This window comes from Dendropsophus ebraccatus, chromosome 3 (genome assembly GCF_027789765.1).
Source record: "Dendropsophus ebraccatus isolate aDenEbr1 chromosome 3, aDenEbr1.pat, whole genome shotgun sequence".
Taxonomy (NCBI): Eukaryota; Metazoa; Chordata; class Amphibia; order Anura; family Hylidae; genus Dendropsophus; species Dendropsophus ebraccatus.
Window position 1 is genome coordinate 175,162,234 of NC_091456.1, and position 15,827 is coordinate 175,178,060.

At 48.7% G+C, this 15,827-nt stretch overlaps 1 protein-coding gene across 1 annotated transcript; it reads right to left on the minus strand.

Moving 5' to 3' along the window:
• Window positions 1-2,075: 2,075 nt before the first annotated feature.
• NARS1 (asparaginyl-tRNA synthetase 1) lies at window positions 2,076-15,350 on the minus strand. The gene is made up of 6 exons (XM_069964805.1): window positions 15,254-15,350; window positions 4,505-4,587; window positions 4,215-4,280; window positions 3,935-4,027; window positions 2,712-2,801; window positions 2,076-2,232 (listed from the first exon to the last, which is right to left on the minus strand). The coding sequence occupies exons 1-6, from the start codon at window positions 15,291-15,293 to the stop codon at window positions 2,077-2,079; spliced, it is 528 nt and encodes a 175-aa protein (XP_069820906.1). The 5' UTR covers window positions 15,294-15,350; the 3' UTR covers window position 2,076.
• Window positions 15,351-15,827: the final 477 nt, after the last annotated feature.

Consider the following 15,827-nt stretch of genomic DNA (forward strand, 5'->3'; position numbering starts at 1 on the left):
TGGGATCTACAGCTGTGTACCTGGTATAGACCCCACAGGTTCCCTTTAAGGGCACGTTCATACCTAATCCAATGCGGATTTGATGCTTCTGATTTAATCAGTTGAAATGAATGCATAAATATGCCACATCAAATCTACAGCAGATTGTTATAGCATTATTTTTAGTTGCTGATGGTGGGGTTCACATGCTTAAGGGAGTAGTGGGGACACTGCTAAATAAAGCAGAATTTGCTACAGCGCGTATTTTACACAGCTATCCATGATATGGTATGTGGGCTGCTGGGCTTTGATTGAAAGGGCTGATTTTAAGTCCCAGTCCGGCCCTGCCCACTCTCCCCACTGCTTCAAAACCCAGCATTCCAGCCGGGGTGGGACTGCATGGGCAGGGATAATGTCTCCTCCCTGACATCTTTACAAGCACGGTCGGGGGGCCGTACTCTTTCGTGGCTGGAATAGAGCAATTGTCCTAATTTCTCAGGGCCCAAAGGGTCATCTCCCAAAGGGTGCCGACTCTCTGACGCCTACGGATTTTGACAATCTAGTCTTAGCTACTTTAGCAATACCACACTGCATATCTGTACTCTAACAAATATTAGTTAGTACGGCAAATCCAGATAGGGTGACCTTCTTTGACAGATGGGAGCAGGAGGCTATCCAAAAGATGTGTGGGCTGTCGCATGGACTCTCCATGGCTTCTAAGGCGAAAGAGAAGAACTACAAAATTATGTCCAGATGGTACTATTGTCCAGCCACGCTTCACAGAATGTTCCCTGAAACCTCAGCGGTGTGCTGGCGATGCCATGGGGGAGGTTGGCGACATGCTCCACATATGGTGGGCCTGCCCTGGAGTTCACACATTCTGGGGCAAGGTCTTGGCTATCTATAATGCATACTCTGGCAGGACTATTGCCAACACCCCACAACTGACCCTGCTGTCACTTATCCCTTGCACAGGTCAAGAAGGGGATATTGCAAAACTTTCTCACGGCAGCACGCAAGGTAATTCCCCGTCACTGGAAAACGACTCATCTCCCTACACTAGCAGAATGGATAGAGGAACTCAGAAAAATTGGCCGGATGGAGGAGCTTATTGCTGAGTTTCATGATAAGTCAGCAAAGTTTGACAAACTTTGGTTCCCATGGCGACAGTTCATGGAATCAGATACCTTCCTCCGACTAACCGGCTAAGTGGGTATCTCCACACTGAGAATACGCTGGATTGTTCTCACTGCTCTTGTGGCTGAGCTTACTTCCTTCATTCTCCGACAGTCCTCCCCGGGCTCCCTCCTACACTCTCTTCTACCCTCCTATTTCCCCCCTCCTCTCACGTTTTCTTCAATCTTCCCCTCTCTTTCTCTACTCCCTTCTAGTTGCGGAATCTTAAAGTTGGTAGCTGGTTAAGAGACTTGATATTTTTTAGGGTCTCTTACCATAACAGCTCACTTATCCTGATGATAACTAGTAATTGCTGTTCTCGAGTTATGCTATGTGGTTCTTTTGTATTACTCGGTTCTATCCTGCCTCGTACTAAAACAAAAATTTTCAATGTCTGGCATTTACATATGACATCATATTTGGTTGTGTAGGATTGTATGTATATTTTGAGATGTCGTTTCTAATAAAAACAGATTACATGTAAAAATCTCCAGTCTTCCAGTAATTACCAGCTGTTGTATGTCCTGCAGGAAGTTGTGTATCCTTTCCAGTCTGACACGGTGCTCTCTGCTGCCACATCTGTCCATCTCAGGAACTGTCCAGAGCTGGAGAGGTTTTCTATGGTGATTTGCTACTGCTCTGGACAGTTCCTGACATGGACAGAGGTGGCAGCAGAGAGCACTGTGTCAGACTGGAAAGAAAACACCAATTTCTGCAGGACATACAGCAGCTGACAATTACTGAAAGACTGGAGATTTTTAAATAAAAGTAAATTACAAAATCTGTATAGCCTTCTGAAACCAGTTGATTTGGGGGAAAAAAAAAAGATTTTTGTTGGAGTACCCCTTTAAAAGATTATAGGGCTGTGTAATAGACAAGGATCCCACACAGCGAACCCCTCTAAATGTCACATTCCTTTATTCAGTTCTGGAATCCCCTTCCATGTAAGTTAATAGGTTTCTCATCCAAGCATACGACGGGCCAATACTGATCCGTACCTTGTCTGCGCAGCCTATGGACCCAGCCAAACACTTTGACTCTCTGTCCGCGGTGAGCTTCCAAATCCCGGATCTTTGCCTATAGATTCAGAAAGAGAATAACTTCCATAACCAAGGAGTGTAAATCATATGACTAAATATACATGTGACATTGTGATGAGCAGTGATACACAGACACCCCCATAGATCATGCATTGACTTACATGTGGGGCCTCCTCTCACTTTAATAGGTTCTTCAGGAATAAAAGAGCACTGTATAAACAACTACTGTGCCCCCAGTTGCTGCAGAACCTCCCACATAAACTGCTATACCAAGACATTCAATTAAGAACAAGAATGCCCCCCATAAAGAAGAAAAGGTTCTACAGCAGCTGAGGTGTCATCTATAAGAAATATTGTGCCACCCACTGTAGATACTATTTTAGGCCATGTGACCGCTTCATATTACTCAGTAAACACCACAGACTTGAAGTTTATATGTTCATATTGCTTATGTAGCGCCCGCTCACTCTGCAGCGATGTACACAGAATATGTAACACAATTATCCAGCCTCTCACCGTGACAGGCTCAGGAAGGTTGGGGTCATTCTGGATGATGATTTTTTTGGCTTCTTCCAGATTCTTTTCACGTCTCAGGTTGTCCTCAGTCTGGAGAGAGAAGGATAAGAATTATACAGAGAATGTGTCGAGATTTTGGAGCATCTTGGGTGATTAAGAAAGCACAATGTGTGCAATGGAAGAGGGAGAGGGTAGCTGCCACAGTATCCAGTCAGATTCAACCTTCTATGGAGTGGGAAGAAATCATTCTGATTGGTTGAGACCACTCCTCACCTTTTCCACTGCACCAGCGCTCACCCACAGTATGCAGGAACATTGCACAGGACTTTGAGGACCATGTATAGACCAGGACGGCAGCCGCGATCAGTGACTATGCACTGACCAGGACGGCAGCCGCGATCAGTGACTATGCACTGACCAGGACGGCAGCCGCGATCAGTGACTATGCACTGACCAGGACGGCAGCCGCGATCAGTGACTATGCACTGACCAGGACGGCAGCCGCGATCAGTGACTATGCACTGACCAGGACGGCAGCCGCGATCAGTGACTATGCACTGACCAGGACGGCAGCCGCGATCAGTGACTATGCACTGACCAGGACGGCAGCCGCGATCAGTGACTATGCACTGACCAGGACGGCAGCCGCGATCAGTGACTATGCACTGACCAGGACGGCAGCCGCGATCAGTGACTATGCACTGACCAGGACGATAGCCGTGATCAGTGACTATGTATTGACCAGGACGGCAGCCGTGATCAGTGACTACGTATTGACCAGGACGGCAGCCATGATCAGTGACTACGTATTGACCAGGACGGCAGCCGCGATCAGTGACTATGTATAGACCAGGAGGATAGCTGTGAATGGTGACTATGTATAGACCAGGAGGATAGCCGTGATTGGTGACTATGCATAGACCAGGACGATATCAGTGATCTCCAAGTGGTGACTATTAGAGATTAGCACAGCTGGAGCAGTCATTCAGCATTTGGATACCGTTGGCTGGAGAAGTTGGATGCAGCCCTAGGGAGTCCTGGAAAGCATGGATACAGCCATAGGCCATAAGTTGTATCCATGTTTCCCCAGACTCCCTAGGGCTTCATCAAACTTCTTCAGCCACTGGCATTTAAATGCTGAACAATCAGACTCGAGCCAGTCTTGTTCATCTCTTGTGACTATGTATCGACCAGAAGGAATCTCAGCATCCGGCTCCGCTCACCTCTCTCTTTTCCTTGGCATCGTTCTTCATTTGTTCCCGGTTCCAGAGCTTCTTCACGTTCTTCAGCTGGGTCTTGGAGATCACATCCCATCTCTGCAGAGAAGATAGGAAACATGAGAAGGTTCCTCTGTGCTACTCTGCTCTTACCAATAACACTGAAATACTCTGTGCTGCTCCTACCAATTCCACTTTTCTTTGTCTAGATTACCCATGTAGAACTGCCCACCATATAGTACCCTGAATATACAGAGATGCATACAAGAACCATACAGCATCTAACCTCATTTTCCTTCTGTGAGTCCACATAGAAGACTGGGAACGGCTCCTTCCCCACTGTCAGCATAGCCTGAAATAAGAAAAGAGTCACAAGAAAAACATGAGTGTAGGATCTGACTACAAAGGGTTCATTTGTAGTCTGTTGCCACAGAGACACAGAGGCGTGCATACACAAAACTGGAGGATAGTCTTATAAAGTTCAATACCAAGTTTAGATTCACTGGAGATAAAACGAGCTGAAAAAGTATTTATACCCTATAGAAGCGATATCCTATAATGTAACGCAGGGTTTACCTTTAGGACAGTCTTGAATGGTTTCTCCTTGGTCCCATCTCCAGAGGTATCATCCCCCTCCTTGTCAGATACATACATCTCTTCTGTAAGAGAAAACCAGAGACTGTGTTATTACTGAGGATGGAGTATAATACAGGATCTAACTCAGGATCAGTAATGTATGTACACAGTGACCCCACCAGCAGAATAGTGAGTGCAGTTCTGCAGTATAATACAGGATATAACTCAGGATCAGTACAGGATGAGTAATGTAATGTATGTACACAGTGACCCCACCAGTAGAATAGTGAGTGCAGCTCTGGGGTATAATACAGGATGTAACTCAGGATCAGTACAGGATCAGTAATGTAATGTATGTACACAGTGACCCCACCAGCAGAATAGTGAGTGCAGCTCTGGAGTATAATACAGGATGTAACTCAGGATCAGTAATGTAATGTATGTACACAGGCTGTGTGTGTATACATCTTTTTTAGCAATGTCCGTGCAGCCCTTACTTTAAAGGAGAAGTCCGGCCAAAATTATTTTTTTATATGTTATTACTTATGGAAAGTTATACAATTTTCTAATGTACATTAATTATGGGAAATGCTCATATACTGCTATTTCCCTTAATTTAGCGTATCAGGAAGTGTTAGAATTAACTCTGAAGCAGTGACGTCACGACGAAAGGTGTAATTCCTATGGAGTGTCCAGCAGGTGGCGCTCTATATATAGAAGTTAATGAGTACCATTGACTTCTATATATAGTGCGCCCCTGCTGGACACTCCATAGGAATTACAGTGTATGTAATGTTATGTACTGTACTTTTGTGACTTCATGAATACATTTATGGAATACTTTGGGGAGCAAGTGTCCTTGCTCCCCAAAGTATCCCATAAATGTATTCAATGAATACATTTGCTGGGCACCGAGCAGGGAGGGAGAGAGGTGCCATCTACCTCCCCCCTCCCTGCTCGGTGCTGGGCACATATACAAAGTACTACTGCCCCATTATCTGCAGATAATGGGGGAGTAGTAACTTTTGCTATCCCTATCACTGCCGGCGCCACCGCCGCTCACACAGGGGCTGCTTTTCATGCCCCCCGCCGCTCCCCCTCCTCCTCCCGGCTTCAAACTTACTATCGCGCCGCTGATTCCCCGCCGCTCCTCACTATCCGGCCGGCCGCTGACTCCCGCCCGCCCCTCACACTATCTGGCCGCTCTCTGCTCTTGCATGCCGACCGCGTCAGCCCGCCCCCAACCCGGCTGGGGACACCAGGAAGCGCATTGCTCCCGGCCGAGGTGGGGGCGGGCTGACGCGGCCGACATGCAAGAGCAGAGAGCGGCGGCCAGATAGTGTGAGGAACGGGGCGTGCGAACGGACGGGCGGGAGTCAGCGGCCGGCCGGGTAGTGAGGAGCGGCGCGGGCGGCGGGGAATCAGCGGCGCGATAGTAAGTTTGAAGCCGGGAGGAGGAGGGGGAGCGGCGGGGGGCATGAAAAGCAGCCCCTGTGTGAGCGGCGGTGACAGGGAAAGCAAAAGGTACTACTCCCCCATTTCCCATAATTAATGTACATTAGAAAATTGTTTAACTTTCCATAAGTAATAACATATAAAAAATAATTTTGGCCGGACTTCTCCTTTAAGGCTATGTTCACACTACGTATATGTCCGGCCGCATATTTTTCGTGGCCGGACATATACGTTTAAAACTCCGGCTGGGATCTACGCAAGTTGCGGCTGGCTTCCCGAGCGGCGTACGCTTCCCGAGCGGTGTACATAGCGATCTGACAGCGGTCTTTTACTTGGATATCTTCGGCTAGCCCCGGACACCCCACAGAACCTTTTGGATCGACAAATCAAAGTGTAAAAGTGAAAATATCACCACTCATGGTGATGTTACGCTACATGTTACGCTACAGGCGTAAGTTACAGCATTTCCGTCATGAAACAATGGTCTGGTTCATTTTTTACGGCGCCGCATACGATCCGGGCGTCAGTTCGTACGTAGTGTGAACTCTGCAGCCGTAGATCGTATACTTTCCATTGTACGCAAACTACGTAAATCTCCGGCCGCTTATTCACGGAGCGCGCTACGGCCAGAAACTTATGTAGTGTGAACCTAGCCTAAAAGTGTAAAATAGTAAAGTTTATACATACCTGTCCACACTCCCGGTGTTCTTCTTACTTCCGCCCGCTCCCCACAGCCGCTGCTGGGACTTTAGAGCCGGTCAAGGCTGCTCATCCAATCACAGGCCGTGCACAATCAGCTGTCGGCCATGCATTGCTATTACACATATTGAAGTGTGCCCAGCGGCTGATGATTTTTCAGCAGGTTGAAAGACAACAATCAGCCGATAATCATTTCCTCGGCTGATCGTTGTCTTTATTACACGAAGCAATAATCTGCAGAAACGGCCTTATTGGGCAGATTATCGCTCCGTGTAATAGGGCCTAAGTCCTTACTTCTCTCCGTAACTAAGTGGATTCCATGAATGAGGTTCGATTATACATATGTGACAGGTGAATTCAGAATTACTAGAAAACAGTGAGCAAGTATGTTACCTGACAAGCCCTAAAAGGGATATTATTATCTTATCACTTGGAGTCACTTCTGTCATAAGATCTGTCAGGTTAATGATTGCATTGGTTCTCACTCCTGAGACCTGCAGCAATGCCTAGATACATCCGGGGGGAGTGTGCCCCAGCATGTGTGTTCCCCCCTGGCTGTCAATCAAATTTGATTAATTTGCATCATAAATCTATGAAGCAAAAGAGATTCAGCCACTACCGCTTGCTTCGTCCCTTTCCCAACTGTTTCTTGGGATCATAGATCTCCAATGATCTGTAGCCAGGAGAAGTCCTAGATGGTTTTGTAATGCTAATCTATGGGTTGTCTAGGTCTCATACACAGAGAGGAGCATAGAGAAGCATGCTTTTTCCGCCGCCAATCTTCTATGTCTCTAAAGGGTTATCCTCTAGGATTGGTCAATTGTCCTCCACTTCATCACTGACTATGGAGCTTCTGATCACTGTTATAGTGGATGGAGCTTTGGCAATGTCTCTCCACTTACTTAGGAGACAACCGTCCTCTCTTCTCAGGATTAGTGTTGAGTGAACCTGTCAAAATGTTCAGGTTCGGCAACATTATTCAAACTGGAATTCTCAGCGTTTGATTCTCCACAGCTGCACCAGGTGGATGCATATGGTTGTATCCATGTTTTCCTGGCAACCCTAGGACAGCATCCATGTTCTGCAGCTGCGGGGAATCAAATGCTGAGCGTTTCCGTTTGGATAACATTTTGACAGGATCACTCAACACTACTTAGGATCAGTGGTTGGACCCCTGGTCGGCAGTTTATCTTCTATCCTGTGGATATTTATAACCTTAGGATGACCTCTTTAAAGCGACTCTGTACCCACAATCTGTCCCCCCAAACCTCTTGTACCTTCGGATAGCTGCTTTTAATCCAAGATCTGTCCTGGGGTCCGTTCGGCATGTGATGCAGTTATTGTCCTAAAAAACAACTTTTAAACTTGCAGCCCCATGCCCAACGGCCGTGGCCTAGAGTATCTGTGCCCTAACCTTGCACCACCCCTCCGTCCTCTTTATCATTATGAATGCCACCGGAAGGATTTCTCCTATTCCTCTGCAGTGAACAATGCACAGGTGCTTTAATGATACAGCACATGTGCCGTGCTCACACAGCTGATGAATATGAGACAATCTGCCTGGAGCATTCCTAATGAGGAGGAGGGCGGGGAGGAGGGACAGAGAGGGTGTGCCAGCCTAATGCATACACAATCTAGGCCATGCCAGTTAGGCACAGGACTGCAAGTTTAAAGTGACTCTGTACCCACAACCTGACCCCCCCCCCACACCGCTTGTACCTTCAGATAGCTGCTTTAAATCCAAGATCTGTCCCTGGGTCCGTTTGGCAGGTGATGCAGTTATTGTCATAAAAAATTACTTTTAAAATTGCAGCTCCGTGCCCTACGGGCGTATCTGTGCCCTAACTTTGCACCATCCCTCCGCCCCTCCTCCCCATCACTAGGAATGCTCAAGGCAGATTGCCTCCTTTTCCCCACCTGTGTCAGCCGGTACATGGGCTGGATCATTAAGACAATGTGGTGCAATGTTCAAACAGAAGTAAATGTTCCAGTGGCATTCCTAATGATGAAGAGGGTGGGGAGGAGGGACGGAAAGGGTGGTGCAAAGTTAGGGCACAGATACGCCGGTAGGGCATGGGGCTGCAATTTTAAAAGTACTTTTTTATGGCAATAACGGCATCACCTGCTGAACAGACCGCAGGACAGATCTTGGATTAAAAGCAGCTATCCGACGGTACAAATGGTTTGGGGGGGTCAGATTGTGGGTACAGAGTAACTTTAAAAGTAGTTTTTTAGGACAATAACTGCATCACGTGCTTAACAGACCCCAGGACAGATCTTGGAGTAAAAGCAGCTATCCGAAGGTACAAGCGGTTTAGGGGGGACAGATTGTGGGTACAGAGTCGCTTTAAAGGGAAACTATCTGCAGGTTAGAATGTCCCTATAGCGCACAGGGTGCTGAGGAGGAAGGTAAGTCACCTCAAACCTCAGCAAAGTTTTTGTGTATTTTATATTTTAATCCATATGCTAATGAGGCGGTTTGGTGCACTGGGGACGGGACTACCATCGTCATGGCACTGATCGTGCCCTCCTAATATTTATCAGATGCTTTGAAGTGATGAGCACCAGAGATTAAAGACTGACATCGCTGCAGAGCACAGCTGCCATATTCATTAGTAGAGGTGGGCCGACCAGGGCAGATCGGGGCATGGAGGGTGGTAGTCCTGCCTCCAGTGCACAAAACTGCTTCATTAGCATATGGATTTAAAGGGGAACTATCAGCAGGTTAGACAAATCAGCTGATAGCTCCCTATAGCACCGGGTATGTTGAGAAGAAAGGTATGCATGTTACCTTCCTCCTAGGTCCCAGTCCTGTGCTGTTAGTCAGGTCATCGAGACCGCCACTTCTAATTATAATCAACTAGAAAATGTACCCGGCGCTGCCCGGTATAAAGTTTCAGTGTGTTAATTAGATTTATTCTAAAGTGCCCAGGAGGCCAATCTATGTCCTTGTTTTTTTTGTTTAAGAGGAAATCGCCAGTAGCCCTATATGCCCCTATATACCCAACAATTCTGCACTGTTTATGTAAATTGTAGCTTATGCACATTACAAATAAACTAAAAACTTCAAACATCCATCCTGTATACCTGTAGTGTATAGCTGAGGGGGGGGGGGGGTTGTATACCTGTAGTGTATAGTTGAGGGAGGTCCTGTCTACCAGTAGTGTATAATTTGGGGGGGGGGACTGTATACCTGTACTGTATAGTTGGGGGTCCTGTATACCTGTAATATATAGTTGGTGAAGGTGCTGTATACCTGTAATGTATAGTTGGTGGAGGTCTTGTATACCTGTAGTATATAGTTCGGGGGTCCTGTGTACCTGTAATATATAGTTCAGGGGTCCTGTGTACCTGTAGTATATAGTTGATGGAGGTCCTGTATACCTGTAGTGTATAGTTTGGGATCCTTTAAACCTGTAGTATAGAGTTGGTGGGGGTCCTGTATACCTGTAGTATAGAGTTGGTGGAGGTGCTGTATACCTGTAGTATAGAGTTGGTGGAGATCTTATATACCTGAAGTATATAGTTAGAGGGTCCTGTACACCTGTAATATATAGTTGGTGGAGTTCCTGTATACCTGTAGTGTATAGTTTTGGGTTCCTGTATACCTGTAGTGTATAGTTTGGGGTCCTGTATACCTGTAGTATAGAGTTGGTGGGGGTGCTGTATACCTGTAGTGTATAGTTTTGGGTTCGTGTATACCTGTAGTGTATAGTTTGGGGTCCTGTATACCTGTACTGTGTAGATGGAGTAGGGGGTCCTGTATACCTGTACTGTATAGATGGAGTAGGAGGTCCTGTATACATGTACTGTATAGATGGAGTAGGGCGTCAACCAGTTATTTCTGTGGATCTGTGGACTCGTGTATCAGAAGACCTGCACATGGTACATGAGGCAATATGGTTTGGCCAAATTATATACTAACTAGGGCTGGCCGGTATACCGCAAAATTACCGATACCGTCACTGGCGTCGGTTAACCGACCTCAACTCTGCCAGGACGGTATCTGCGGTATTTTCCCTCCCCTCACCCGGCGGCCGCTTGCTCTGCTCCCCTCAGTTAGGCTCGGCTCAGGACACTGTTAACAGTGCTGCTGGGGGTAAGGAAGAAGGCTGGAGATGTGACAGGCTGTTTCTAGGTAGCAGCTCCCCCTCCAGTGTGTACTCATCGCTGCTGCTGCTGCCGGACGGCTCTGGAAACTGCACTCACAGCGGGCCGTGGCCCCCCCTCTCCCTCACATACAGTGGCTGCAGGGGGTCAGGTATAGGTCAGCACATCCTCCCTCCACCGGGCACCGCACTCTGTCCCGCGCAGGAATCCTCGGCGCCCGTTATCATTTGTCAGTGTTGGAAGCAGCTGTGTGCGACGCTCTGCCCGGGACACCGACAGCAGATATATGTGACAGGGAGGATTCCTGTGCGGGAGAGAGCGGTGCCCGGGGGAGCAAGGAGGTGCCGACCCCATACCTGACCCCAGTTGTATGTGCGGGAGGGGGGAGAGGTCAGGGCAGAACAGCAGGTAAAATAGATAGATAGATTGATATGAGAGAAATGAGAGAGATGATATAGAGAGAGGAGATAGATAGATAGATAGATAGGAGATAGATAGATAGATAGGAGATAGATAGATAGGAGATAGATAGATAGGAGATAGATAGATCAGGGCTCCAGATGGCGACCAAAATGGTCGCCAATGCGACTAATATTTTGCAAATGGCGCAAAGATTTATTAATCTGGGCGCCATTTGCGACTGGCCCCGGCGGCGGCGCGCTGTCTCTAAGTCCGGGTCCCCGGCTGATGCGCGGCTGCCGGGGGTGTCCCGTCCTATCCCCGGCAGCGCGGCGCATCAGTGAGCTGCCTGGGGCCCTGACTTCCGGCACAGGAAGCGCGCGTCAGAGACGCTTCCTGTGTCAGAAGTCACAGCCCCGGCGTACAGGGAGCTCACTGATGTGCCGCGCTGCCGGGGATAGGACGGGACACCCCCGGCAGCCGCGCATCAGCCGGGGACAGCGCCTGAAGAAGAAGAGGATCGCCGGGGGAGCGGGTTGTCAGGTGAGTTTGTGTGTTTATTTTTTTTTAAATACTGCTTAGCATAGAGGAGGAGGGGGGGGGCCATCTATAATGGGGGGAAGAGAAGGGGGGGTATCTATAATGGGGGGAAGAGAAGGGGGGGCATCTATAATGGGGGGAAGAGAAGGGGGGCATCTATAATGGGGGGAGAAGAGGGGCCATGTTCAAGGGGGGGAGAGGGGGCTATCTATAAGGGGAGGGGGTATCTATAAGGGGGGGAGAAGAGGGGGCATCTATAATGGGGAGGAGGAGGGGGCATCTATAATGGGGGTAGAGGGGGTCATCTATAAGGGGAGGGGGTATCTATAAGGGGGGGAGAAGAGGGGGCATCTATAATGGGGAGGAGGAGGGGGCATCTATAATGGGGGGGAGGAGGGGGCATCTATAATGGGGAGGAGGAGGGGGCATCTATAATGGGGGGGAGGAGGGGGCATCTATAATGGGGGTAGAGGGGGTCATCTATAAGGGGAGGGGGTATCTATAAGGGGGGGAGAAGAGGGGGCATCTATAATGGGGGGGGAGAGGGGGCATCTATAATGGGGGGGGAGAGGGGGCATCTATAATGGGGGGGGAGAGGGGGTCATATATAATGGGGGGAGAGGGGGCATCTATAATGGGGGGGGGGGAGGGGGCATCTATAATGGGGGGGGGGAGAGGGGGCATCTATAAGGGGAGGGGGTATCTATAAGGGGGGGAGAAGAGGGGGCATCTATAATGGGGGGGGGAGAGGGGGCATCTATAATGGGGGGGAGAGGGGGCATCTATAAGGGGAGGGGGTATCTATAAGGGGGGGAGAAGAGGGGGCATCTATAATGGGGGGGAGGAGGGGGCATCTATAAGGGGAGGGGGCATCTATAAGGGGAGGGGGTATCTATAAGGGGGGGAGAAGAGGGGGCATCTATAATGGGGGGGGGGAGAGGGGGCATCTATAATGGGGGGGAGAGGGGGCATCTATAATGGGGGGGAGAGGGGGCATCTATAATGGGGGGGAGAGGGGGCATCTATAATGGGGGGGAGGAGGGGGCATCTATAAGGGGAGGGGGCCATCTATAAGTGTAGGGCAAACTGGCTGCAGACACTGGGAGATAGATATATGCACAATTATTATTATCAGGGCCCCTCAGGTGTCTGTATTGTAGGGGGTCACTTGCATTAGTCACTAGGTGAGAGATATATCTATATACACATCTTGTGGGGGGTCACTATGGCTGCAGTCATAAGTCTAGCTCAGTATGTATAGACTGTTGCAAGCTTTTAAAGGGAACCTGTCACCCCCGGTGACGGGGTGACAGGCTCCCAACCCCCCGTTAGAGCCCCCTATACTCACCTCATCGCGCCGGGTCCCGCTTCTGAAGATGGTCGGGTCACGGAGATCTCAGCCGCTGCAGCCCGGCGCGCACACTGAGAGATGAGTCCAACACTCATAGAGAATGACGGAGCGCTGGACTCTCCCGTCATTCTCTATGAGCGTTGGACTCATCTCTCAGCGCACGCCGGGCTGCAGCGGCTGAGATCTCCGTGACCCGACCATCTTCAGAAGCGGGACCCGGCGCGATGAGGTGAGTATAGGGGGGTTGGGAGCCTGTCACCCCGGCACGAGGGTCAACAGGTTCCCTTTAAGTTCAAGTTCAGAAGAGTAAGCCTCATTAAAAGGCTAGCCAAGTGAGGCTGAAGTACTGAGTCAGACTGGATATGGTTGTCAGACTGTATATGGTTGTCAGGTTGCAAGTTTCCATGTTGAACATTTTCAAACTAAGAAAAGAAAGGATCTAAAGGAGGAGGATGCTGCCGTGGCCTCTGCACACAGTAAGTCCCATGTAACATAACATTAATTTTACATGGTTTAAAATGTTGGCGACCAAATATTCTATTTGGCGCCTAAATTTTTCAGGTTAGGAGCCAATGGCTCCTAGGTAAATTTTTTAGTCTGGAGCCCTGTAGATAGATCTCATCTCATATCTATCTCCTCTCTCTATATAATCTCCTATCTATCTATCTATGTTAGATAGATAGGTTGATTGATAGATAGCTATAGCAAACAATATAGGCAGCACTTTGGGTACCAGCAGACAAATCCCAGACCTTGGATCAAATCAGCTAGTAAAAAATACTCTGCAGCACTCTGATCGTAGTACAAATGTGAAAATGTGGATTTATTCCATATAATGATGTGCAGCAAACTTCATAAGTAAACCACAGGGTTTTGGCGTCTCCTAAGTGCCACTTGAAAATGGCATAGGAGATGCCGAAACGTCGTGTTTCAAATGGGTGTGGGTTTTCAAAAGGGGGCGTGTCATAATTATCGTTCAATTTATTGTTTCCGCAGCAATATGTACAATAAACCGCGATATTAATTTAGGCCATTATCGCCCAGCCCTAATACTAACTTCTGATGTTGGTTTTAAATGTAGCTGAATAAGCTTTCGTGTCAGCCATGGGTGCGATGTGCAGCCATTTCTGGCTTGTGCATATTTCTGTGGATCTGTTGTGAGGCAGCTTCCCTAGCAACCACTGCTCCCTGTGAAAATGAAAGTAGTAATCCTATTGTTTGCTAGGGCTTCCAACTGCCATTTTCTCTGGGCAAAGCTGAGGCTAATTATATCACCTGTGTTTGCTGTGTGGAGATTTTTCCATTCATCTCTATGGTGCGCCGCTCTTCCCCCTCCCCCTCCCCTCTTGTACATCTGGTGAGGACGGGACCTTCGCAATCGCCTTCCCGGGCCCCCAATGTATCTGTGTGCCAAATTTGGGGTCAAACGGTTCAGGCGTTTGGAAGTCTATACGGGACAGACGGACAGACAGACAGAAGGACAGACAGACAGACTTTCATTTTTATGATATAGATGGAGGGGGCGAGCTGGATGACGCGGCCGTGCTCCAGAGCAGAGTTTACCTGGACTAACAGCGCAGGACCTGTGCCAAGGAGGAAGGTAAGAGGCATACCGTCCCATCAGGACCTCGACATGGACCATGTATCCCAATAGCTGAATAGCCCTCCCCTGGATGTGACTGTGTGCAGAACACGACTGACCCTCCATCACAGTGGCCAGAGAGGTGCCAGACCCAGGGCCGTCCACAACACTTCCTGATAGATAAACCCTTTAAACCCTTTAAGGGTGTTGTTCACCAAACTATGGCTCTCCTGCTATTGCAAAACTAGGATTCCAAGGCATGATGGGAGTTGTAGTTTTGCACCATCTGGAGAGACACAGGTTGGGGAACCCCAGCTGTCATCATCTACTCCCAGCTCTCCATCTGGCTGATAACAGAGAACAATAGACTGTCAGCGAGGTGTAATGTCCCCTAACACTACGACCCCTAGTGTTCACCAATAGGTGAGGGGCAGCACATGGCCCTGCAGATAGAGCCGCAGTGTCAGGGCATGCTGGGAGTTGTAGTTTCCCGAAAGGGGTTAAAGCCCCCTACACAGTATAGTGACAGCTATTCATCAATGTGCAGCCTCCATCTACTACTATGGATGTCAGCCATGTGTGTGCAGTCCTGAGGTCTGCCCCCGCTTCTTACCTATCCGGAGCTGCGCTGTGCCGCCAGTGATCCCCTCCATGTCTCTCACACACTGTCCGCCGGTTGCATCAGATGGACTTCCACTTGCTGAGTGCGCATGCGCGTTCCTAGACGCGCCCTTCTGACGTCACTCCCCTGACTCAGTCCTAACCGCTCTAGCGCACTCTGCGGACCTCACAGAGATCTACTTCTGGTTGGACACAGGATGTCGTGTAGATGTCGCCTTTACGTTATCCGCCATTTTGTTGGATGTCTACATTGCACAGTTTTTATTGTATATAAGGTATAATCTTCGTGTTTGCTCAGTTTTCAGCAGAGAGGAATACTCAGTACTGCAACACTGCTCTATAACAGAACTCACTTTCTGTTCACTACTGGATATAGGGATAACCACCAGGTAGATGCTAGGTGGCTGTACTGTTATGTGATGTTCTGCAGGGACAGGGGTCTGTGGCTGGACTATTATACAATGTTCTGCAGGGATAGGGGTCTGGTTGTAATGTTATGTGATGTTCTGCAGGCATAAGGGCTGGGGCTGTACTGTAATGTGATGTTCTGCAGGCATAAGGGCTGG